The sequence below is a fragment of the Ananas comosus genome, linkage group 19 (assembly GCF_001540865.1).
Source record: "Ananas comosus cultivar F153 linkage group 19, ASM154086v1, whole genome shotgun sequence".
Classification (NCBI taxonomy): Eukaryota; Viridiplantae; Streptophyta; class Magnoliopsida; order Poales; family Bromeliaceae; genus Ananas; species Ananas comosus.
In genome coordinates, this window is record NC_033639.1 from 390480 (window position 1) to 417992 (window position 27513).

The following is a 27513-nucleotide window of genomic DNA, read 5'->3' on the forward strand; positions in this document are numbered from 1 at the left end:
TCTCTATATATGGTTAATTAAAAAATTAATAAGCTAGCTTTTATTCTTTTCTTGAGTCAAAAAACAAGTCTAATTAACTTCATCGAATGAGACAAAAAATATTGTAACTTTCTTGATTTAGTGGGATTTATTTCTTGGAATAAACTTTCATACTTTTGCATTTATAGAAAATTGATTCCTAATTTTTTTTTTTTAAAAAAAAGTTGTGGGGGAATCTAATCTAGAGCCCCAACACCTTAAACAAAAGTAGATGATGACCCTAGTTAATTCGTGCTAATTAAGGATCAAAAATTTATTAGGAACTATCATTATAGTGAGATTGTTAAATTTATCGCTTATGTTGCTTTGAGACTTATGTTTCATATGATAATGGCGGATTAAACAGTCTCACTGTTCAAAATATTGTTGCAGTGTTAATAATGATGGTCAAATCCAACTAGTACCTGAGTGGATGTTTGATAATTTATTATCTGAGTGTACTAATCAAAGTTCGAATCTAATATGAACTTGTGAAGTGAAAACAGATGAAAAAACAAAATTTCTGATAATTTATGTGGTACTGTCACTGACCTATGTCTAGAAATGAAAGATATGACAAATTTGACTACATAGCATTACATGCAAATAATCTGTCTCAAAAATCCGAATCCGGATGAGTCCAAATCTTGTCACCTATAGATTTTTTTTTTTTTTTTTAAAGAGAAATAAACTTAGTTGCAAGATTGTAAGTGTCTGTCGGTACGGGCCGTATCCACTGTGTCGTACCGTACCAACAAGATACCGGCACGATATAGATCCTGTGCCAATGAAACAGCTCAAAACCCTCTATTCTTTAAATTAATAAGTAATTTACTCAATAAAATTCAAAAGATATGATAAAAAGATATAATAAATAGTTAGGATATTTTATTGCTAAAGAAAATAAATAGTTCATGCTATTATGTGTCTGCACGCAAGAATTTTTTTTGACCGGCACGACTCGGCATGCACCGTGCCGTACCGTACCGGCAAGTTTCCGGCACGATCCCGTACTACGGCACTTAAATTCTTGCTTAGCTGGAAATATAAAATAATTAGATTTCAAACTTGAGATCTCATATGCCGACGATCAAGCCTGTAGCCACCTGCACTAGGGACAGCGGCTTCTGTTTTAGAAAATATGTTGAAATAAGTCCTAAAACAAAAATTAAGAACCGGGTTTGGATCGGATTTTGATCTATTTGTTTGTCTTTCGAATTTGGTCGAGAATATCCGTAAATAACCAAGTCTCGACTAGAGCTAGAATACTTTTAAAAAGAACCAGGATGGTTTAATTATTTCTATCTTATTTTCAATAATAGAACATCTGAATCGTCGATGGACATCATTAAACCTACTGAAGCGTATTTTTTTGCGATTTTTCGGAATAGTTTGCCTAATAAATATTCAAGTGGTCTCGAAATTGATAATTTTTCAATGGCTAATATAAGATGAATTGGAGACCATTTGGTGATTAGGTTAGCGATGTCGCAGAATCGTAAAATTCGAATTCTAAAATGTTCAAAATGATATAAATTCCAAAATGACACAGAACTAAAAGGAAACGTTCTAGATGATGATGAGATCATATTCTTGGCCCATTTAGAGAAAAATGGGGCCCATGGGCTCGATCTGACTACTATTGTGGTGGCCCACCGGACCATGGGCCGACAAAATAGTTCTATTCATCATGGGCCCCACATCAGAATGGAGTTGTACATGGGCCATATTGGGGATGACATGATGGTCCCTGCACCGTCCGATCGGCACGGATATCGATGCGATGAGTAATGAGGATTTTGGCATTGGACTGTAGATGGACCAGGCTATTTATATGTATATATATATATATATATATATATATATATATATATATATATATATATATATATATATATGACTTAAGCAATTAAGCTTAAGGTGACACCTCTTGATGGTTGGTAGGGTTGGTCTTGTTTGGGTCTATTGGATGGAGAAGGACAAATTAAACATAGTTGTCCCTTTGTGCCAATTCAAATTATTCTAACCCACTCTTGGATTATTCATATATAGGCAAATTTAATTAATTAAGAGGGTTGTGTTCAATTAGGGTTGACAATATAAGTTAAAAAACAACTAATTAACCAGGCTAATTAACATAGCTTGATTTAGGATTAATATATATATGACTCATACCCAACCATTGCAATGAATATGTAAAACATTGTAAGATCAATCTAATTTATATAACCTTATCCCCATGCATCTAGGAAATGATGTTATTGTGTTAGAATTCCTTTTTTTATTATTTATTTTTAAAATTGTAAGCATTATTTTTTGTTACAATATTCCTAGTGCAATTAGCTAGATATTTATTCCTCAAAAGTTTTAATTATCAAACATATTTATCTAAATATTTATAACTTGTGAATATATAGCTTCCTCTTTATAATTAGTTGACATGTTAAAGTTAATATTTTCTTTGTTCTTTCTATTCATTTATATTAGATGGGAATCCCAAAATTTCAAATTATTAAAAATCTTTATAAAGCATTAAATATCAGTTGAATACAACAGGGACAAACTTGCACATTAATTTTGAAGCTCTAAGAAATAAGATAAACTTGTAGCTTCATAATTTTCCAGGGACATGTACTGCTTTAAATAGAGTGGCAATTGAGGTCAAGGAGAGGCCAACTTACATCATTAATTTATTGGCAACTAATGACCCAAAATAATAAAAGAGAGAAAAATATCTCCTTGTGCACACATTTTTGGTGCATGCATTGCCTAAAGCTTAGTGCTTTCTCCTGTCCTTTTCAACCTTTTTCTTTGACATTTATATGTATAAAGATAAATATAAATATAAATAGGGTTGATTTCATACATATCTCTATAAATATAATAAATTATAAATATATTCCTATAAAATTTAATGTTCATATATTATTTCTATAAAAGTCATAATATTTTTAAATATATCCTTCTGATTTGTTACCGTTAAAATACTGTCTATTTTATAAGTAAAATGATATTTTTGACATCACAAATATATTTATTCAAAAATATTATGACTTTTATAGAAATAATATATAAAAATTAAATTTTATAAAAATATATTTATAATTTATTATATTTGCAAGAATCTGTATATAATTAAAACATGGGCTTTTTTTGCNATGCACCAATTCCATTACAGATCATTTTTCAAAGTTCACTTATTAAGATATTACTTTAAAAACTTTGTACTTTTGGATGTAACCTGTAACATTTGGAAAACTTCATATTAAAATAATAATATTGGAATATCTTTTTCTCTAAATTTATTAGTATTAGTTTGGTGGTCTATCGTAGACTAGGTTTAGGCAATAATATTACTGTCAGGAGAAGGGAGCATGGAAGAGGATTGGGAAACATTTGATGTGAAATTACTAAAATGGTGAGATGTGAGGGAGCAAAAAAAAAAAAAGTAAATAGGAGAGCAAGTTGGCCATTAACATCCTTGAGGTGCACTTTTGAAAACTTAGTCTTGAAATCCTCTCATTGACATCTCAGCTGACGTGGGAGGAAGTTCCATAATACCTTTAGTGATATTCTTTTATTTTCAAAAATTTACTCATTTTAAATTTCACTAGCCTTTATTTTCAATTGACATCGGGACTTTAAATTTTGGCAATTGGACATTTGGACTCCTTAAACTTTATCAAATAGTTCAATAGACCCCCCTATTCAGTTAAAGTTACTAATTACATAATCACTGGTTGTATGTATTTATAAAGCTTCAAACAATTATTTTTGTATTCCAAAATGTAAAAAAATGGATAAAATTTGAAAGTTTGGTTCAACCTATTCTTCAGTCGTCATGTCTACTTATCAAAATTGGAAGATAAAAAATTAGGTTTTTTTTTTAAAAAAATATTTTGAAATGGTTGTGTAATTAGTAAGTCCACTTATGAGAGGAGCCTATTGAACTATGTGATATAGTTTAGGGGATATAATTGCCAAAATTGCTATTATATTAAATATACAAAGTTAAAGAGCCCATTTCAAATTGGTGAATGTTGAGGGGGGTTCTTTACCCTTTATAAATTGATTGCGTGTATTGATTCATGGGAAAAGGAGAAAAGAATAATTGTACGAATCCGGTATATAAATATATCTTATATACTACACGCAATATTTGATGATTAATATTTTAAAGAAATTATTCTATGACTAATGTGATACAATATTTAAGAAACTTATGCATAAAAGTTATGTGTTATACGTAAGTAGCTTTAAAAATCTTAACTTCATGCTAGTCTATGGTGCATCAGGCACACCAAAAAATTGAGGAGGATTCATTCTATCCATTTAAGTAGGAAAAAGAGGGGGAAAAAAGAATGAACCAAATGTATAAATATATCTTATAAATTATTCCTAACATTTAACAATTAGTATTTTAAAATAAAATATGATATGATATATGTGATATACAATATTTAAAGAACTTAATTGTAGTACAAAAATGTTTTTTAAAAATATATTTTAGAGTTGGTCTACGGTGCATCAGCTGCGTCGAGAATTTTGATTGGACATTTGTTCTCTTCTCATTCGTTGACATATTATTGAAAAGGGTGTTGAATGGAGGTGGGAGAAGCACGTGTGGAGCAGCACGCCTCTCCCACGGACTTTAGTGTGTGTGTGTGTGTATATATATATATATATAGATTCCCATGGACGCTGTAAATCGACTGCAATTGTCAGCTCCTTAAATGGGTTCCTTCTAGTTTTTACATTTTAGTTGGTTTATTGTTCAGAAAGACTCATGTTTGCTTTCCAGTTTCTTTTCTATGATAAATATTTATTATTGATTTGGGTTACATTGGGCTACAATAGGCAGCTTAGACCATATTCATTGAGTTCCTGGATTTCATTTTGAATTACTCTTTTTAGGGTTGGTGGTCTCTGGATACTAACAATTGGTGCCTTCTAGGGGCTACCTTTGTCGACTTTGGCCAGCTTGAATGACTTATTGCTTGTTATAAGCAGTTTAGCCATGAAAGGGAGCATCTTTCTGGGAGAATTACCTGCCTGCTTGGAAGGAAACAAGTTTGAAGACAAGGTTTGAATCATTATGCTAGTATGTTTATGTGCCTCTTTACCCTTTCTCAAAAGAAGCTTCTCTACTACAAGAAGCAGTAGTTTAGCTTTTAGCAACCAAAAAAAACCAAGGAGCTTTTGTTGTGGACGGAAGCTTAAAGTAGTTTGTGGGCGCAGAAAAGAGGTTCACTGTTTGGAACTTCTGCTTCTGCTGGTGCAGGAAGCTAGTAGGGAAGAATTTTAATGAAAATTTTGTTAGTGCTTCTTCAAACAGCTGCTCAAACAACATTGCAAACAGCCTTTTAGTGCTTCTTCAAACAGCTGCTCAAACAACATTGCAAACAACCTTTTAGTTAATCTATGGTTAGGTCCACTAGACGACGGAACATTTTATGTTCCATGCAGAATATACTACTTACACAGCAGCCATCAAGATTTGTAAAGAGGGGAAGATGATCTTTCGGACAAATAATGATCCCTAAAGCTTACATCAAAATCCTCTCCAATTGAACTAAGGGCGTGTTTGCCCTTGCTATAAGGTCTAGTTCTATTCGATAAAGTGGTATCTGAGTAGTGCCATTAAGAGAAGCACTGTATTAAAATCCCCCGAACAGATTATGAGATGCAGAAACTCCACTCCAGATGGGTGCGCTTCTTTTTGGGGCTCAGAATCTCATTATAACTTTTCATTGCTGTGGCAGCTCCAAACTTTTTTGTTTGCCAAATTTTGTGCTAGAACTGGGCCCCAACAAGCACTAAATCACTCTCTTTTCCCCATGTTCTTTTCCTCTTATTCAATGTCGCTGCTCAGTGGGGCTATGCTTTATATTGCAGACGGCAAAAAAGGAACGGTTGGAAAAACTTTTCATGACGCATGGTTTTCGAGTTAGTGTGGTCGATTACGAGGAGGTTGCTAAAGAGATGCACTTCAGTCTGGATGCACCGTTAGAAACTTCCAACAGCATACTTTTCGTAGCAGAACAGTTGCGATTATCTGACGCGCAGGTGATGCAATTGAAAAATTATTGACCTATGTTTGCATAACTTCATTTTTCTTCACCTTTATTGACCTGAAATTTCATTACTGTTGCCTATTACCATGACTCCATTTTCCCTGTTCTCTTTAATTTACAGCCCCTTAATAAAACTGAGAAAACCATATTTATATATATATGTTTTTTCGAAATGCTTTTTGGGCTGGGCTTGCTGATAAGTTTCAAGTAGTCATAAAGCGAATGGAAGGAAAATAAGAAAGAGGGTATTTTCGTCCTTTGCGTGCTGAGAAATTCACTTACTATGCTGATGGCGCTAAATTGATCGGGCTGCTTGCTTTAAGCAAGATAGCCTTATATCCAATGACATGCTGCCAGGCCAGCGCACGATTGGGTATAAACTTTAAAAATCTTTTCGTTTATGTAAATGGCGACAAATAGGTTGCTTTATGATATCTATTTCATGCTGTACTGTTGATGAGATGATGACTCTTAATTATCTTATGTCGTATCTTTTTCCCCATTACTCTTTTGATTTCCTAAATCAGTAGTAGTTTGATATTTTGGCATTCATTGGCTATATGGTATAGCGTGGCATCAAAGGACCTTGTTCTGTCTAGAAATAAAGCGTAATTTCGTAACATTATTTTGTGGGTTAAATACACCACAACCACCTGAACTTTTACCTGTTCGCAGATAGCCACTTAAACTTTCAAATTTTTATATTTCCTTGAAATTTCAAAATTATGCAATTGACCACCTAGGTTTACATTTTAGCAATTTAAAGCGAGTAATATTAGTCAAATGATTAAGTAATAATAAAGGACACATTCGGGCTTTACCGAAGGATCAATTTGACATCAAAATGAAGTTTTGTAGTGCAGAAGTTGATTTTTATCCTTTCTTGACTGATTATATTAATTTTAATCGCTTTAAATTGATGAAATATGAATCTAGATGTTTAATTACAAAATTTTGAAAGTTTAGGTGGCTGTCTACTACAAATGAGTGAATCTTAGATGGTTCCGGTGCATTTACCCCACTTTTTTTGCACTCGGGGGATTTTAACATCATTCTGGATACACAGATTTAGGTTTTAACCCTCACCATAGAATGGTTGAAACTTCTGTCGGTTTTACCCTTCTGGACTATGAATGCTGAAGCTTCTCTTCATTTTCCATGGAAAGAGTTGCTAATCCCAACAAAACAAAAATAAATAAATAAATAAAAGCACTCCAATTTGCATTTGTTGTGTATAGCATGTTTTGATATAAGATTAATCACTCCAGTTTGTTTTCAAATCATTCGATGATCTAAAAGGGGAAATCACATGAAGCTGCTTCTGCGTTCCTTGTCTGATTTATATATATCTATATATAAACAAATTGAATTGACATGAACTTTGTTGTATATGTTTTTCTCATGATGTCGCAGATGGAGATTTGGAGAACACAGTTTGAACGGATAGAGGAAGAAGGAGATGAAGAAGGATTTGAGGAATTATAGTATATGATTGAGTTGCCAGTTTCAAGTCCTTTGAATGCATCCATTTGTTTGTTGTATTGGCGCCGAATTTACAATCAGTTGCTATTGAATTTGATGTACGTAGAGCGGATTTGATGAAGCAACATTTCGAACCCAAATATCCCTTAGCAATTTTCTGAAATTCTTGTGTTTGATTGCTGTTTAGTCCTATTTACGCTATTAAGAAAGCTTCAAAAGGGGGTCCTCATTTTGTTGCTTACATATAATATAGATAGCAATTCTAAATGTTGGGTTAACTATGCCTTTGCACTTTGTTGTCTAACCTTTTTATTTTTCTTGCAATTAGGTGCCGAACCTTTAGTTTTTCTTTCAATTTAGTACCTACTGTCAAAAACATCGTAATTTTTAACAAAATTATCACGTGGTAAGGTTTGATCCAGACATGGGAGTAATACGACAAATATTGATTGGTATTGATGTGATAATTGACTTAGGCTACTATACTATTAATTAATAGTACCAAGCGGTTGGTGCTATTAAATTTTCGACCATTGGATGAAGTGATGTGTGTTTAGAATAATAGTGGTCCCCTAGGGTTGAGTGGGTAGTTGGTTGAATAGTATGATGTAACGGGTGAAAATGGTCAAAGGAGCAGATTTAACGCGAAAAATTTGATAGCATCCAGCGTTTCGTACGATCAATAGTACAGTAATAGGGCTTGTAATAATTTGTGATAAAGTTAATGTTATTTTTAATGGTGGAACTTACCTGACGCTGAAATTTAAGGTTGGAGGCCTTACTGCAAAAAAAAAGGCTGGACCAAAAAAGTTCAGAAAAAGATTGGGGACTAATGTGCAATTAAGTTTATTTGTCTTTAGCATGTCTTATTAGTTCATTCATCATTTTGGGCGAGTTTGGTATTGAAGTTCATCTGACACTGATAGATAAAATAGAGTCGGAAAAAGAAAAATACGGATATGCTTTTGTATTTTTCAGTGGAACTGCAGTAAAAATATCATAACCGATTCATTACAATATGCAAAACGTAATCTCATATTTTTTCATCGTACTCTCTTACCATACGTAATGCAATCTTTTTGGAATTCTAAATGAAGTCTTTATCTGTTATTGCAGCAGCAGTCCAAACAGTGAAGTGAATATGCAAATTCCGTTAAAGAACTCATTACGTGTAGCACATTCAGACATTCGCTGGCATGCAAGTTTGATGAAAATTGGAGAGAAGTGGAAAAGGCTGGCCAGTGAAGGAAAGGGAAGACTGCCTGGAGCCCTAAGAGTAGCCAGTCCTAACCTGCAGTTGAGTTAGAAGCATCCAGAAGATTCTGAAACTAGTTGGTAACTTGAAGCTATGGGCACTGGTGTGTTCACAGCCCCATTTCTACTTATTCCACCTCCTGAACCACCTATCACTATATCATCCTCTGACGAATCGATGTCCGCTCCCTACCGTCGGTCCCCGCCCTTGCATGTATCCATCGAACTTATCCACAAATCTACCGGTGGCCAAATTGAATTGAGCTCGTACACATTCTGATCCAGATCAACCATCATAGAGCTGATCGGCCAATTCCGACGGTCGGTGGCCAAATTGAATTGAGCTCGTACACATTCTGATCCAGATCAACCATCAGAGAGCCGATCGGCCAATTCCAACGGTCGGTCCATCCGTAGCACTGATCAGCTATATATTTATTTAGAACTAATTCCAAGATCGCTGAAGAATCAAACAAAGAGGGGCTTTTTTTGCAAATAGCCCCCTTATAATTTTTTTTTTTAAGATTGGCCCTGTCAAAAATTTATTTGCAAAAATGGCCCTGCTTCCGCCACGCAAGCGCCACGTCAGCGCCACGCGGGCGGGGCTGGGCCAGATGGTTAAGTTGAACACGGTGAACCATTCGCCGTGTCCAATATAAATACCCCAATAATGAGTAAGTTGGAGATAGTTGTATTAGACACGGTGAATGGTCACCGTGTCCAATACAAATAATTAAACACGGTGAATGGTTCACCGTGTCCAATACAAAAATTTTGTATTGAACACGGTGAATGGTTCACCGTGTTCAACTTAACCATCTGGCCCAGCCCCGCCCGCGTGGCGCTGACGTGGCGCTTGCGTGGCGGAAGCAGGGCCATTTTTGCAAATAAATTTTTGACAGGGCCAATCTTAAAAAAAAAAATTATAAGGGGGCTATTTGCAAAAAAAGCCCTTAAAACATATAAATATAATGCTCCCAACCCAATCCCCCCACCCCCAACCTCCACTTCCTCATTCATCCAAACCATGTCCCTTCATTATTCTCCCCTCCCCTCATGTATATATATATAAATGAGATGAGTTATCGTACGTTTAAAAGCAAAAAAATTTAATATTTTTATACTTTTTTAACTATTGAATTATCTTAAGTTTTATAGAGTACTACTAAAAAAAAATTTAATGGCACATATCATTAATAATGTTAGATGAATTTTGAACCATTTTGATGGCTAAAAGTTATAAATACAAATACTTTTGTACTCTTAAAATAAGAGGACTCAACTCTATGTAATAAACCTTAGTATAAAGCCCTATCCTCATCCACTCCTCTCTCTCTCTCTCTCTCTCTCTCTCTCTCTCTCTCTCTCCTTATTTTTCTCCCCTTTCCACTACTATATTCTCTCTTCCCCTCTATATTACTCTCTCTCCCTCCTTAATTTTCACCTCTCCTCCTCTACTCTATCCTTCCTTCCCCTCTAAACTCTTCTCCCCCCCTCTCTCTCTCTCCATAACAACATGAACCGGCAAGGCGGCCGCCACCGTCCTCCTCCGATGGCGGCGGTGCACCGCGACTCCCGCGCCATCTCCAAGCCCATGATCAGCAAACCCCAGATCAAGATATGGCACGTCCTCCCCCCGGAGATCATCCACATCGACGCCGCCAACTTCCGCGACCTCGTCCAGCGGCTCACCGGACCCGACCCTGCAGCCGCCGCGCCGCACCATACAAAGAAGACTGCCAGAACAAGAAATCCGCAGGCCCAGAACGCCGCTGTGCCGCTACCGCCACCGCCACCGCTACCGCCTGCAGAAGCCTCAGAGCCGAGCTCATCATCCTCTCATGGAGAGGAGGAAGCATGCATATGGTATGAACAAGGGATCAAACAAGAAGAAGAAGAAGTAGTAGTAGTAGAAGAAGAAGAAGAAGAAGAAGAAGAAGAAGAAAAGGAGAGGGTGTTTTGGATGGAGGAGAGTAGAGGGTTCTTGAGAGCTCTTGAGGAGGATCAAAATGGTGATGATGATGATGATCAGTTCCTCCTACAAGGCCTTGGTGATTTCCATTTGCTCCCTTATTTGATCAATGGATAGTTACAACTTAATAATATGTTAAAAGCACAGGAGCGAGCATCTGTGCTTGTGATTTTTTAGCCGACGAACTGTCTCAAAGTTCGTACAGTACTAGTAAAGTAGACTTAACGGGACACATCGTTAATAGTGCTGCACAGATCTTGAGACAATTCGACGGCTAAGATGTCACAAGCACAGGAGTTCATCTCTCTCTCTATAGATGTTTAGTCATAATTAAGCAGTAGTAGTGAATTAAATTTTAAGGAGATTGCATGCATGGGTTTTGGATTGGGGGTTAATTACTTTGAGGATCAGTAATTAATTACTCCAATTTTTGCATATATCTTTTTTTTGTCTCTTTTACTTTTTTGTTTTGTTTTGATCTTAATTTAATTTCTTCTGGTGGGAGATTGGGTTGCTGATTGAATTTGGGATTAGGGATGATTGTTAAAAAAAAAAAAATTTCTTCTATTTCTTTCCCCATTTTTTCACTGTACATTTCTCAAAGAAAAGAAAAGAAAAGAAAAAAAAAGGGTACATGAAAGGTAAAGTCACTAGTGTGATTGGTTTTCCATTTCGTTCTTAATTAGCTTTGAATTTAGAGTTTGTAAGTTGTTTTTTTTGGGTGTTGCTGATATATATATGATTAATTGCTATTGTTTTGGCCTTATATGTAGCAGTTAACTACAAGAAAACACATTTAAGGACCTTTTTTAGACGACCTTAGGTGGAAACTTCTTCGAGTGTCTCTACAATATAACAAATACTAACACTTTAAAAAACGCCGTCATATAAATCATCTATTGTATCAAATCAATGATAAATATTATTATTATTTTTAATTTTTTTTTATGTTTTAAAACATCAAAATTTAAAAAAATACTGACGCTTTAAAGCGTCGAAATATATTTTATCCACAATTGGCATAAAAGTCGATATATATATGTCCATAAATACTATATTTAAATGCGTGTTTCGATGTCGCAAGTAAAATACTCTTAGGAAAACCAATTTTCATTGAGAAAGTGTATAATTCTGATTCTGACAAATAAATTTAATCATTACATCTTATAATATTTTGTTGATTGAGTTTAATCAAATTTAATAAATTTACTTTACCTCTATCAAATATGGATCTGTTAACTAATACACTTCCAAGTTTCACTGTGTAATGAGGTCATAAATTGTTTCCAACATACACATTAATTAAATGAATTGATGGATCAGAGTGTGATAGAACAAGGGCACTATCAATTGGATGTGGATGCATGTATCTCAGAAAAAAAAATAAAAAAATAAAAAATAAAAAATAAAAAATAAAAAAGGAGTGGATGTGAATGCATTGTTTGAAGTAAAACTTTTCCATGGAATCCATTTGGACTTTAAAGTAGATTGGCACGTTTAGGGGGTGCTTTTAGAAAAATATTTTTTTTAAAAAAAGGGTATTTTATGGAAAATATAATTTTTTTTAAGCTTTTGTTTCTCAGATAAAACAATTTAGAAAATAAAACAGAGATTTTTCACATAAGATCAGCGTCTAAAAAAATTATTTTTTTCTGAAAGTAAATGAATAAAAATTAAACAATTTTTCAGTCAAAAAATACCCCATACTATTTTTCTCAATCAATGTATTAATATGATGTGCTTTTTCATCATTTAATAAATGAACTTCCTACATATATAGGCTTCTAAATGTTTACTCCTTGTTTAAAATTCAAATCCCACAATTTAATCAAATTAGAATTCTAATTAATTCCCAAAAATGCTACGTTTTCGATTCAAAATTTATGATTTAAGGCTGAATTTGATGAGAAATTGTTTGTTAATTAGTACTTATTAACCCAAAATTACCCAATTTTCAATTGTATAATATTTAGATAATTAACTTGAGATGATTTTCATCTTTTTTTTCCAAACATGAGATTGAATTGAAAATTTAATTATTTATATCTAACATTCAACCGAATTATTAATTCGGCACTAAATTCGATTTAATTTTGTTTAGATTTTCTTCTAAATATTGTGCTTAAGAACTTTAATTAATTGTCATGTTTTGTACTCCAGTACATATTAATTTTTAATTTAGCTCACCAATTTACTATTCAAATTTAAACCCTCTGTATGAAAATTTACAAATAATGCTTCAGTACAATTTTTTGCTTGATCAAGTAACGGCGAAAAGTGGGCAGCTTCAAATCAATAAAGGGAAATGAACGGTTGAGATTAGAAGTTTGTACTGAAGCATTATCACTCAAACATTTATTATTAGAAAAACCAATTGAAAGGCCAAAAACTCTGAGATAACTTTGTAAGTTGTGACACAAAAAATAAATAAATAAATAAATAAAAGTAAAATAAAATTGTGCAACCCTCAATTTGATATCAAATTAATCACATTTACATCTAATTCAAAAGTTTTACGTAATTTGATTATAAATTATGCATAATATAATCAAAAATAGAAACTTGGGCATTAAGCTCTCAGTATTAATTATTATTATTATTACTACTATTATTAATTATTTTGGCAAAGATATGATTAAATTATTGAGTGTAGGTACAACCAAAGAGGGCATGGCTATAAGTAAAGATGCACAAAAATTGTGATGTTTATATAGAAAACGTGACAATGGCTCTAACTTATAAATAAAGTAATTCAATAAAGTAATTAAGCACCAATATATTTAATTTACAATTGTTATTTATTTATTAATATGCATGTTTATTAGTCAATTGGAAGATTATATATATATAGGTGAGACGAAGCTACCTCTTTTAATAAACTATCAACATAGGCCCACACTTTGAATGATAATATATATTTAAATAACCTTAAGGATATGTACAAAAAAGTTAAACTTCGACTTTATGTGCAAAAGATATGTATCTAAAGTAGATTTTAAGGAAAAAGGGGGGGGAAAAAAGTCACAACCTTTGATGTTTGAAATCAGACATCCAATCACCTGATTTGCAAATAAATCATTTTTATTCATCTGAAATTAGGTCAAATTTGTTGGCTATTTATTATTGGCTAAAATAAGTTCAACTTTCTGCTTGTGACAATAGGCCCAAAAGACTAATAAATTGAGTTGCGTGAGTTCCATAAGTAGAGTGAGGTTGCGATTCACAATAGGCCTAACATTCAGATGGATTGAGCCAGCTCGAAGCTCGTGAGCACCGTGGCTAGGCTCTTAAATATGATAAGTATGTTCTTCCTGCCAACACGTACTTTTGAGATAGTTGGTCAGCACTTATGATGCAGAAGTAATATTAGAGTTAGTGGCATAGGTGTTGAGGGGTAGAATGTTAGCGATTTATTATTGACAAAAATACATCTAACTTTTTACTCAATAACAATAAATCCAGAAGATTAATAAGTTGAGTAGAGCTGCGGTTCACAATAGACCTAACAGCAAAAGGCCAAACGGCCGGATGGATTGAGTTTAAGTCAAAATTCATGACTGTGGCAAAACCTTTAAGTGCGATGAATGTTCCCTTCTTATCGACACGTGTATTTGGAATAGTTGGCAGCGTTTACGATCCACAAAATCACAACCACTAACATTTCCAAACAAGAGATTTCATGCATCCTGATTTGCAATTCTATCCAATTTTGTGGTGCAAAGCTAAATAAGCACATCCAGGCTAATTTTGTTCTGGTATGAAGTTGCCAAGCGGATTTAAACGATTAAGCTATTACCGCGTCTTCAAATAATTCTACTCAAACAGCATTAGAGATGCCAAATACCAACATAAATATATAGATATCCAAGTTTTGTGTATATATTACATGTAAGGACAAAACAACATTACTATGTATGATCATTACATGATCTTGAGTTTACAGCTTAAAACAATCCCACTAGTTTACATGTCAGAAGCTTGGATAAAGTAAGAAACAGTGTGTACTTGGAAACAAGACCTTCCACCAAGTTGGTGAGAGCTCAAATAATCTTGATTTTGGCCATTTTGATATACTGTAGTTGTAAGAGCATCAGAACCTTTTACTCCCTGAAAAAAAAAAAGAAAAAAAAGAAAAAAAAAAAAAAGGAGCTCCCTCAGAATCCACGATAACCTGAAAGAGAGGTAAAATACCATACAGAATGAATCATCAGCTTTTGCTAGTGACTTAAAAGAGATGGAAGTAGGGAAACATAACATATCCAAAGACACTTAAATTCATAGCAACTTCAAAAGGAAATAAAATCAACAGAGTCGCGATAGGTTAAACAAATCGAAATGGCAGAAAGGGCGCGAAGCTATCATTGATGGCCTGGGATTTGTCAAAAGATTTAACGCAACTCATATCTCTTCAATTCTGAACTCCTAGTGAGAGAAACTATCAAAACAGTAAATATATTGTCAGATAACACATTATATATTGCGATGCGATACAATACTTGCCTGTGTTCTACATTACCTATTTCTGGATGGCTACATGATTTCGCGCCGTTCACTTAATTTCCCACCACTTTATAAATTTATGGAACGTAAAACATTCAGCATTACTCTTTCTTCATTTGGAAGATAGGTCTGATGTACTGGACTGACGCCGCACATATTTCCAGTTTCAGTAATTTCCATTTCAGTAATTTACTTCTAATCTGCCCTCTCGTTCAGCGCAACAATGATTAACTTAATCGACACATATTTCCAGCTCAGTATTTTAAACAAAAACTATTCAGCTCACGCTCTTGGATCAACAGTAGGTGTGTAAACATTCATGTAAGAAATTCGCTTCACGTCTCTCTTATCATGTCTAGAAAGGCAGTAAGCGCAACATCAGTAGATAAAAAAAGGCTTCGACTTTTGATAAAATACCTCAGCCACCGATATGAATCATGGGTCTATTTGCTGTCTTTGCTATGTCGAACATCCCCGCGTGTGCACGTTTTTTCCTCTTAACCTGAAAAAGAAGAAAGGCACCTTCAATTCTCAACCTATATAGGTATATGCAAGCTAAATATGCTAAATTGAAAAAAAAAAAAAAAAAATTCTTTTCATAAGCTCCCAGGACATGTTCACTGATTGAAAAGAAGGGGATTGAAATATGTATCCCTGTAAAATCATCTATCCATGTAATTAATCTTGTAAACTCTCTATTTTCATTTATATCCCTTCGAAGTCTAGAATCACATAATATGCCCTTATCTCCAGAGAGAAGAGTAATCAATTTCATAGGTGAAAAAGTTTTGAAAGGAGCTTTTCTATAAGTAAAAGGGAGTATACGTAAGAAAGTACGCTTTTCATGGGCATATATATATGAGTAGTAAGATTTTACGGGGATATGCATGTAAGTAGATAGCTTTGCAGGCGTATATACTCAAAATATCAAAAAAAGAAAAAGAGGACATGTTTCAGATAGTATAATGAATGGGTAGAAGTTTCCACATACCGCAGCACCAATTATATCCTTTAGCTCGAGGTCGTCGACACCAGCACGAAGTGGATCCCTTAAACTCACCTAAAGAGTTGAAATCCAACAGAATTAGTTCTCGTGGTTACTGAAAACATTTGAAATGAGGGTGCCCTTCTTTTTCTTAAAATAAGATGAATGTCGCCTAAAGTAATATCATCTCAATATTTAAATATGCAAAATAAAAGTATAATCTTAAAAACATAAGGGTTACTTTGAACATAAATGTTCTATCCATATAAAACAAAATATTTCAGTTCATTCAAGGAGAAAATAGTAAGAATCTCAGGAAGTAGAGCTCTTCATCAGAGAGATGTGACATCAAAAGTGATTTAAACTATAAAAAGTACGAGAACTATGGGATTGCAGGGTTGCACAGGCTTGAATATTAGTTTATATAAGTTTATATACATCAGGTAACATTTCATTATAAAGGCACAGATTCATATATTATAACAAATAATATAGAAAGGAAAAGAAAATCAGAATAAGAAAGAAGAATGTGAAGTGTACACAATAATTTCTAAACATAAGCAAAATTTGTCACCGGTTATCGCGTTAACCTGATGAAAGAAATTAACTCTACCAATTAAATATTATATGCTTTGAAATGTTATCTCTTCTGAAAATAGATATAAAATTTATCCCAAAGTATTAATAATATTACGAAGAATAACATGGGGCATTAAGATCATTCTATCACATGATGAGAAGGTAACAGTGCATGAAAAAGAGCGTAATATACCTCTGAGGGACCAAATAAACACACTTTAAAGTTTCCATCAGCTAAGAGCCGCAGCCTATTGCATCCCGCACAAAAATGCTCAGTCATTGATGTAATGAATGATATAGTTCCAGAGTGTCCGTCGACTTTGAAATTTTTGGCTGTATCTGTAGGGTGATCTTGAAGCCTCCTTACATCCTTAAATTGTTGCCGCTGCTCGATCAATTACCAAAATAACGACAATATCAAATGGATGTAATAGACAGAATTACTAAGTATAAACTCAACTTCTAAGGACTTTGCTGTGATTGCTGTTATCAGCAAATTAATAGAATATGTCCTGAAAAAGTAACAGTTAATTTAGAAGTGAATATTTAAGCATTATATATATTTTTTTTTCTAACTTCTAATTGAAGATATTTAGTACTTGTCAGAGTCCTAACCTTACCACTTTATCCAACATCTCAGCATAGGGTACTAGCTTTTTGATGTTCCAAACATTTCCATCAAATGGCATGAACTCAATGAATCTAACATTAATCGGCTTCTCTCTCGTCAGTTCGACAAAATCACAAATCTCATCATCATTCATTCCCCGCATTACAACACAGTTGACCTGTAATTGAAGCAAAAGGAGGATCTAAAAGTTAGCTGCTTCTCTAAAAGCAGATCAATATACATGTAAACTCCAACAATTTCTACTTACATGTGCATCCCTCGAAACTTCAAATTATCATATATGCCTTTAGACACATAATTACTTGCACATTTACCTTTGTGCTTTATCGGGATAACTTTTTTTTTGTGTACAAAATAGCACCTTGAAGAGACACATATGCACATAGATAATTTAGGAAGCTACATATGCAAAAGCTTTTACAAGAAAAACAATGCCCAATCTCATTCTAAAATGAATGGAGATAAACATGACAGAATATGGTTTATCACTAAGAAACCAAAATAAAACAGAAATATAGCAAGTAAAAGAAGCCTCCATACTTTGACAGGATTATATCCAAGCTCGATGGCAGTGTTAATCGACTCCAAAACCCTCGCATGCCCTTTCCGCCTGGTCATGAACTCAAACTTTGCAGGAACCAACGTGTCCAAACTAATATTTATCGCACTGAGCCCACATTCTTTCAACTTCGGGAGTTTCTTTGCGAGAACAATCCCATTAGTAGTCATAGCAAGTGTTTTCAATCCCTTCAAGCTAGAGAGATGCAAACATATATCCTCTATATCTTTCCGAATTGTCGGCTCTCCGCCCGTCAACCGAATCTTATCCACTCCGGAACTCACGAACAGGTCTGCGAGTCGAATAATCTCATCGTGGGACAGAAGGTCGGAATTCGGGGTCAGTTCGACCCCTTCGGCCGGCATGCAGTACTGACACCGGAGATTGCAACGTTCTGTTAATGAGATTCGCAAATAGTTGTGGAAACGACCGAATGAATCGATCAACATGTCAGACGAGGGGTTCTCTCTTGGTTGTGTATCGGGCCATGTAGCACATGAAGTTGCGTAACTTTGTGAACTGGAACAGCTCGGGCTATTAATCGTCGAAGCGCATTCATCACTTCCTCTATGTGGGGGACAATTGTTCTGCTTATATCCATACCCGAGTCTACATGCATCAACCTGGCCACAAATTTTATGAAATGAGAACACAATCTTAAAGCTGAAGTTCAGAAAAAGCTATGCATTGCTAAACATATAATAAGAACAAAATAGTTGAAACCAAACAAAAGGGCTACAACAACAAAACCATGTATCTTTAAAATGCAGCTCACAATTTTCGATTCAGTAATCTTACAATAACCTAACAACCCCAAAGTTTTTTTTTTTTATTTTCTTTTCCATTGAAATCACTGATTTTTTTGGCAAATTGTGAGCATTTTGGCTCTAACAAATTGATCCTGAGATCTTCTAACTCTTTGCGGAAACATTGAACTGATATTCATAATTAAAAAGAAGCAGTTTTATGGTAATAAGAAGAACACTGTTCTAGTCAAATATCAGCAACAGGGGTGGCTCCATTACAAATTTTCAAACTCAAAAGCCTTTTTTTTTTTCAATTTTTGGGAAGGAAAAGGCCTAATTATTCCATAAAACAGAACCCAAAATACAAGCAAATAAAGAGAAAAATTAAACAAATAAAAAAGGGATTTGAGATATTGTAGCTTCTGAAATTTTGGGTTTTATCCTACAAATTACCCACAAACTCCAAAACCCACATAATAAGGGGGGAAAAAAAAACCAAACATTTCTACAATTAAACTTACTCAATCAGAGTCAAAAAAAAAAGGATAAAGTTTTAATTTTTGATCAATTCCAACCAAAAATTGCATACTCATGCTAAAAAAATTATCAAAAATTACCAAATAATTCGTTCTCCGAGAGTCCGAACACCGCCGAACAAGGTCCAAAGCGCATCTCCGCATCATCACCACTAAAAACAAACAAAACCCAATTCAATTATACAGCTAAAAACCAAAAGAAAAACCCATAAAACCAATTAAAAGAATCAAAATTTCACACACACAATACATCAAACAAGTTCTGGGCAAGAGAGAAAGCTCGAGAAAGCTCGCACCTTTTCTCTTTCGATTACTCCCGTGTTCCCGGAATTATCGAAGGAGAGGATTAAACAACAACAATAATATTATTAATTAATCAAAAAAAAAGGTGATAATAAAGAATAAAAAAGGCGGCTTTTTGAGGAGTTGTTCGTGTCCTAAATTGGAATCGGAAGTGTGCGAACAAAGACTCTTTTTTTAGTTAATACATTAATAAGAGGTAAACTTGTACGGAAACCCCCTCAACTATTTCTATTCTAAAAATAGCCCCTCAACTATTTCTTTTGTATTTTTTCTTTTGATTGAGACCCCTCAACCTCTAATTTCGTATATTTTGAAATTTTTTTTATACTTAATTAAGTTAATAATTTTATTAGTTATTAACTGTTTGGCCTAGTTAGTAAAACTGTTAATGAAATTAATAAGTTTTTAAAAATTTTCTAATTAAAATTACTTAATTTTAAAAAATTATAAGGTATTATGTCTCAACTATAAAAAAAAATGATAGGTAATGGAGCTATTTCAAAATGTCTTGTAGTTGAGAGGGTCTATGCACAATTTTATTTTAATTCTCCTGCCCCACTAATGCATGCATCTAATTTTTTTTTTTATGCCCAATATTTTTTAAAATTAAAATTCAACCCAATACATTTAATCTAAACTATCTAAAGAGCCTATAAATAAAAGATTGTAAATCGACCATACCTAATACAGTTGATTTAGTACCTAAGATCTAAGTTCAAAGTATAATTGCTCGACAATCTTAATAATCAGTAGTTGAAAAATGAACATTATTATCTTTTTTTTTATTTTATGTAGATTTTTTCAATGCAGTGGAATTCATTATGTGCCAATATGAGATACACACAAATTAAAGTGCTTTTTTTTTTTTTTTTCTTTTGCATTTATAGCTATGAATCTTTTAAGATGTTGTTTGTAGGCCTACGCAGGATTCAAATTTAGAATCTATATCTATGAAAGGGATTTAGTAAGTAAAAATTAAAAGATAAATTGCACGTTTGGTTCTTATAAACTATGAAATAGGTGATATTTTAACGCTCAAATTTTAATTTATTATAATTTCTTACTTATACTTTAAGTTAATTTGTGACTTTATTATAATTTTAACTCTTGCACTTAGGGGCTGTTTGGTTGGATGTAGTTGTAGAAACAGTGTAGTTGGAAATATATGCAGTTGCAAATGCTGCAGTTGTAATTACACCTAGTCTGTTTGGTTTTACGCAGTTGCAACTGCTGCAGTTACATTTCTTCTGTTTGGTAATATGAAGCTGATAGTTGTATTTATGAATTTTGTCACCTCTTCAGATAGAGTGGTGAGATTACCTTCACTAAACATAAAATAATTGTATAAATTTATTAATTATTTAAATTTACTATTTATAAATAAATAAGTAGATATATATAATATTTTTATATTTTTCAATAATTCTTCAACTTATTAATCGACACATTTAAAATTTTTAATTTATTTAATTTTAATATGTAAATCAAACTTTAAAAATTTAAACGATTCTCTCATTTTTTTTATCAAATTTAATAATTATAATTAATTAAAACTTATTAAATTAACATACACGATCACATTCTATAAAATTTTTTTAAAAAAACTATATTTATATTTTAAATAAAATAAATTTAAAAAATTTAATTTTTTGCACAAAGCTTGTATTGTCTAAAAAATTTTATTAGTATGAGTTTATTTACAAGTATTTTTATTTACCTATATACATATATTATTTATTTATTTAGCTATTTATTTATTTATTTATTATTGTTATTTTGTGGGTGATCCTATCCCTCACCAACTGCTGCAGTTGGAACTACGGCCAATTTGGATGTAGTTCCAACTGCAGTATTTGGACCTTCTTGTGTAGTTGGAACTGCAGCAGTTGAACTCAACTACACTAAACCAAACAAAGGAATTGAGGCTGCACGCATTTGCAACTGCACTACAGTTGCAAATGCGTGCAACCAAACAGCTCCTTAGTATTGTACAGAAATCATGTCCCATCATTTCCTTTACACAAAGTTCAGCTTTTCATATTTATTCTTACAAAAGTTCTAAAGTTTTTAAATATACCACTATTGTTAGTATCCGTTAGAAAAATATAGTTAACCATAGGTAAAATATTTAGTCATGTTTAGTGAATAAGATAAATTGACTTTTTTATCTTTCTTATATTATTTTTTATGGTAGAAAGAAAGAAGATGACCGTTAAAGATTTTTGGGAGGACGTTTCTATATAATTCTAACAGTTGAAATTTTTGAAGGGATATATTTATAATGGCGAAAATATTATTTTACTTATTTTCTGTTAAAAAATAAACAGTAATCTAACAATAACAAATCAAATGGACAAATCGACCGTTCCTAACGCAAGTGGCAAGGGACTTGATGGTTGGTATCCGAGATCCCAGGTTCGAATCCTAATTGATTCACATTTTCAACTAAGTTTATTTCTAAAATAAATAAATGAAGTGGATAATATATTATCTTTTTCTAAAAAAAAAAAATCAGAGGGACAAATATAAATATCATTGAACTTTAGTACGAATAAATATAAAAAGTTGAACTTTGTAGGAATATGTATGCTATTCAATATATTTATATAAAGTTACATGAAATTAATCTTAAAAAAATTTAAAAAAAATTTAAAGAAATTGAATTATCCACTTTGAGGGTCAAACCCAACAAGTTGAGGGCCATGGGGTTCAACTCTCCACTCCACATGCTAGTGACCAATTGGGATAAGAATACTACCAAGTATTAAAAATGATTTTGTGTTGGGGCCAAATAAGCAACATCCTCTTCATCAAACCATCTTCTTACACGTGTCATGTTATCTTGACCAATATTTTTTTTTTTTTTTTGAGAGATAGGTAGCACGCTAACCGTTTCGTTTATTTCATTTAGAACTAAACTTAGCTGAAAATATGAATCAACTAGGATTCGAACTTTAGTCTCGGGCACCAACCACCAAGCCCTTTGCCTTTTGCTCTAGAGGCAGTCGGTATCAACGAGAATAATAGGTGAAAAAAATAAGCATTGAATAGTGATTGATTGCATCATTGCATACATATTACTACTACTTTAATAAGTGACAAGTATCACCTAATTCTATATGGCGGTTGATTAGAATAATCAATTTTTAAATCCGAAAGAAGCTCGGCGTTACCGATACAGACACAGAACACGAAATACGATTAGACTCAGATATAGTGACTCAACAACTTAAAAAAAAAAAGAAGATGAGAACACGACATTGACACTGCTAATAAAGTAATATTATTAATATAATAATATGTATTTGTTATATTTCAAATAATAAATTTATTAAGAGTTAGACTAGTATACTATCGGTAGCAGGGAGGTTTCCGTGCTACCAAGTTGTTTTCAATAATGCGGCTTTCAAATCGATGATCGGCTCCGTTAGACTTGAACTACACTATTGAAAGTATTTGGAAACTAAATTTCATAAATTTTTGGCATTATTTACCTATCAAACAAGTAGTTTAAAAATGAACAGTTGAAAATAAAAATCTTCTAAAAAATGATGATAAAAAATTTGAATTTAAGATCACATGTATTGATCTTACTGTAAATAGTGAAAAAAATTTTCTACAAAAATTTCATCAGATTTGAATTGTTTTACACCGTTAAATTCACAAACGCATCATATCCACCATTAAAATTATTAATTTTGAAACCTTTTGATCACTCGCTAAATGATGTCGGAAACTTATGAAATTTAATTTTCAAATACTTTTAATAATGTAGATCAAGTCTAACAGAGCCGATCATCGATTTAGAAGCCGCATCATTGAAAACAACTCGGTAACACGGAGGCCTCCATGCTACCGATAGTATACCAGCCTAACTCTTTTATTAAACTATTATTATATTTCTTATATGAATGAAAGTTAATAAAATTTTTATTAGTAATTTATATATTTTGAAGGAAAGAAATTTTTCATCATACAGAATTTATTTATATTGTCCAAAAAAATTTGTACACATTCATCAAAAAGCCAAAATATTTATCATTCTACATTATATATGTGTAGAAAAATATAAAATAATATATATAGTAGAACTTACATGCTATTAGGAGCACAAAGGCCTCTATATTCTTATAGCCGTTTTTTATGATGGAATTTTCGAATCGACGATCGGTTCCGTTAGACTTGATGTAGCGTATTTGAAGTATTTAGAAATTAATTTTTTCGGATTTTGGATATCATTTACCAAGTAATTGAAATGATTCAAAATCAATAATTTTTAATAGTTGTTGTGTGCCGTTTGTAAGTTTAACGGTGTAGAAATATTCAAATCAGATGAAATTTTAATAGAAAATTCTTTATATTATCTACAATAAGATCAATATCTCTAATCGAAAATTTTAATAGTACATCATAACATTTTGTGAGATTTTTATTTTTAATCGTTGATTTTTGGTCCTTTCGATCACTAGATAAATAAAATCGAAAAATCGTAAAATTTATTTTCTATATAGTTTAAATATGCTAAATCAAATCTAACAGAGTCGATCCTCAATTCGAAAGTTTCATCATCGAAAATAATTTAGGAGCACGAATCTCTGTCCTCCTAATAGCACACAAGTTCTATTCTCTCTCTCTCTCTCTCTCTCTCTCTCTCTATATATATATATATATATATATACATTTTCATAGAATGAATCGTGGATCCGTGCGCGTTCATGGCGTGTCCGCATCAAACACGAGCCTAACACGTGCAAGTCAGACGTGGACACACGAGGTTTATAAAAGTATCCGTGCGCGTTCATGGCGTGTCCGCATCAAACACGAGCCTAACACGTGCAAGTCAGACGTGGACACACGAGGTTTATAAAAGTATTCATGATGTATAGCTAACTATGCAAAGATGAATAGATGCTACGAGCACTTTAAAATTTTCTCAAAACACAGTCGCTCAGATATCATATTTTTACGTTTAGCAAGCCTATAAGTCGGTGATAGATAAAAAAAGACATGTAAAATTAATAAATAAGATAAAAAACGAGAATTTAACCCTTTTATATAATTGTGAAAATTTAATTTCAAAGGTGAAAATTAAATCCATAACCTTACAAAACGAATGAATTAAAAATCAACTCTGATACCCTGTTAAATAAAATAAAAGAACTGCTATTCTCTAAAAACTGGTAGAAAATAATATTTTTATTTTCTTTTGAAGCCGAATGTTTTTATATTTTTATATTTAATATTATTTTTTATTAACTTAAGTTTTAAAAAAATAATAATTATCTTATATAAATTAAGATAAGGTAGCATAGCATTATTACCCAAAAAGAGAGAGAGAGAGAAAAGGAGCTAATCCTTTATTTTATTGGGAAAACTTCAAAAAATCCTCATGTGATTTCGTAGTTTCTCACTTTACCCCCTATGGTTTAAAATGTATCAAATTGCCCCCCTGTGGTTTTATTTTTATCTTTTGGGTAGCTTTTTCGTTAATATTTTATTAAATTATATACAAAAAACTTCAGATACCCATCTAGATTTATCAAATATTCACTTTAGTATCCTTTAATTTTAACTTTATTACTGATTTAAGAAAAAAAAATAATGAAATTGATAAGAAAAAGAAAAAAACGAAACCACAGAGGGGCAAATTGATATATTTTAAACCACAGGGGGACAAAATGAAAAACTACGAAACCACATGGGGGTTTTCGAAGTTTTCCCTTTTTTTAAAAAATTGGTTATTTTGGAATAATTTATTAAAAAAATGTTAAGAAGAGATAGGGCATTTGACATTGTACCCCCCATGTTAAAAGTCCAAAAGCCACTTAGTCCAAATGATGCCCCACTTTGAACTTGGACTAGTACAATACTTTATTAGACTTTTCTATTTTGTACCATCACTCTAATCAATCTAAATCCTTCTCCAACAATCAAGGAGGGACTAAAGTTTAAATAAATAAATAAAAAGTTAAGAAGGTTCCTTAAATTTACGAGAAATTTGTGGTAACTCTATCTCTCTCTCTCTCTCTTTTTCTTTTTTTTTTTTGTAATTTGGTGACAGAGAGCTGAGAGAGGGTTCAATTATTATAAAATATGTTATATATTTTAGCATATTGTGAGTGAGAAATAATTAGAAGCCTAATCAGAAACAATACCATATTATTTTATTTGAAATAATGTTTTGAGGAAAAAAGAACGTGACCATCCAACATTCGCTACGTAAGAGGATCCTCGCACGTGTCCCCGACACGCGTCACCTCGATCTCGAATCCATGCATGCTACGTGCCATGCCACGCCACGTCCTCACGTCCTCGTCCCTCCCCTTCTTACAGGTTTATATATACCAGCTACTGCTTCAGTTCAATTCTATAGATGCATGTAGTTTAATTAGCTTGCACAACAACAACAAGAAGAAGAAGAATAGTGAAGAGGGGAGAGGATCAAAACAAGGAACTTATATATTAGAAGAAGATGGAGGCGGGGAAGAGGGCGGTGGAGTCGGCAAAGGCCGACGCGGAGAAGGCGCAGGCGGCTCTGCAGGCAAGGGCGGAGAAGCTGACGGCGTCGCACCCGGCGGAGCAGCACAAGCACGACAGGATCCCCGAAGCCGAGGCCGCCAAACGGGAGGCGGCGACGGAGCGCCACCACAACGCTGCCGCCGCTGCCGCCGCCGCTGCCGCTGCCGCTGCTGCTGCTGCCGCCCGCGGTGGCTGTCATGTCGTCGGGGGCCAGGCGGCGGGAGGGTATGTGGAGCCCGGCATGGCAAAGTCGCAGCCGATCGCCATCGCGACGGGGACGGTGCGGCCGTCGGCGGCGCATAACCCCCACATCGGCAGCAAACACCAGGAGCCCTGTGGTACCCGTCAAGAACACACTTAAATTGAACTGATTGATGTATTTGATGAGATGAAAGAAATATACGATGAACCATGCATGGAATTAATGACAATAAAAGAAGCACCAGGCAATATATAGAGTATAGAGAGTAATTTAATTATGGCTTGTTTGTATATCAATAATGGTATTGTGTTAATAATTTAAGGACGTATTTGGTTCGCATTATGAAAGATTATAAGAAATAAAATAATATTCGAGAATCTTATTTTTATTTATTTTATTATTTAAAAATATGGCATTCATGTGTTTGGTTCGTACGGTCATATTATTTAGTCATATTACTTAAAAATTATAAAAAATATATAATTAATTTATTTATTTTTTAATTAATTTTAGATAATGCTAAAAAAAATTTTAACATTTTTTTAGAAAAAAGAAAGAGAGAATATAGATCCGAAAAAGAGAGCATAATTAAAGAAATAGGAAGAGAAATAGAATCGAGAATAGAGGAAGTAAGAGAGTTGAGATTTAAAAAAAAGAGGGAGAGAGAAAGTTTAGTTTAGAGAGAGAAAATAAAAGTTAAAATTTAGAGAGAAAAAGATAAGTTTAGAAAGAGATATGAAGTTAGAGTGTAAAGAAAAATAATATCAATTAATCGGCAAAAAAGAAGAAAAAAGAGATTAGACATATTACGATTACCCTAATTCATTAATATGAAGATACCCACCCTCCCTCAAAAAAATGAGATCAGTACTTTGAAATAAATTTCATTTTCAAATAAATTTAATATTACTAACTAGTTTACTTAGTGCGTTTAGCCAAACACCGTCATATTTTTTTTATTTCTATTGAATTACTAGAAATCTTAAAAAAGATAGCGCGAACGAAACGCACTCTAAGTTTATAATAAACTTCTTGTTGTGGTGCTTCATGGCGTGACTTTGCACAATGAATTTTCTAACTTCAAAGCATAAGAAAAGGTATAAATTTGATGGATTCAAAGTATCAGATATCATAATAAGGATGAATCTTAGCA

The 27513-nt window shown here is 33.1% G+C and overlaps 3 protein-coding genes across 4 annotated transcripts; 2 read left to right on the forward strand and 1 right to left on the reverse strand.

The window, feature by feature from the left end:
• LOC109724641 lies at nt 4933-7737 on the forward strand (the record flags this gene model as incomplete). Its single annotated transcript, XM_020253521.1, is given in 3 exon segments — nt 4933-5101; nt 5914-6084; nt 7506-7737. Coding segments are annotated over 3 exon segments (309 nt in total). The 3' UTR covers nt 7578-7737.
• LOC109724686 (VQ motif-containing protein 17-like) lies at nt 10201-11159 on the forward strand. Its single transcript, XM_020253585.1, has one exon. It carries the CDS (start codon nt 10345-10347, stop codon nt 10915-10917), a length of 573 nt encoding a protein of 190 aa, XP_020109174.1. The 5' UTR covers nt 10201-10344; the 3' UTR covers nt 10918-11159.
• On the reverse strand, nt 14635-19785 carry LOC109724565 (GTP 3',8-cyclase, mitochondrial-like). Of its 2 annotated transcripts, none has more exons than XM_020253422.1 (8): nt 19633-19785; nt 19418-19488; nt 18036-18677; nt 17485-17652; nt 17058-17249; nt 16292-16360; nt 15718-15802; nt 14635-14907 (listed from the first exon to the last, which is right to left on the reverse strand). In XM_020253422.1, the coding sequence occupies exons 2-7, from the start codon at nt 19481-19483 to the stop codon at nt 15719-15721; spliced, it is 1221 nt and encodes a 406-aa protein (XP_020109011.1). In that variant the 5' UTR covers nt 19484-19488; nt 19633-19785; the 3' UTR covers nt 14635-14907; nt 15718. The 2 variants fall into 2 exon arrangements, with proteins under 2 accessions (XP_020109011.1, XP_020109010.1); XM_020253421.1 differs by having other exon boundaries at nt 14635-14971.

Excerpts from the sequence above, each read along its gene's own strand:
- LOC109724565 (XM_020253422.1), bottom strand. The coding sequence starts at position 19,483 with ATGATGCGGAGATGCGCTTTGGACCTTGTTCGGCGGTGTTCGGACTCT. Across the intron at positions 17,250-17,484 it reads CTGAGATGTTGGATAAAGTG|CGGCAACAATTTAAGGATGT; the intron begins GTAAGGTTAGGA and ends TTGATCGAGCAG. Across the intron at positions 16,361-17,057 it reads GTTTATTTGGTCCCTCAGAG|GTGAGTTTAAGGGATCCACT; the intron begins GTATATTACGCT and ends TCAACTCTTTAG.
- LOC109724686 (XM_020253585.1), top strand. The coding sequence starts at position 10,345 with ATGAACCGGCAAGGCGGCCGCCACCGTCCTCCTCCGATGGCGGCGGTG.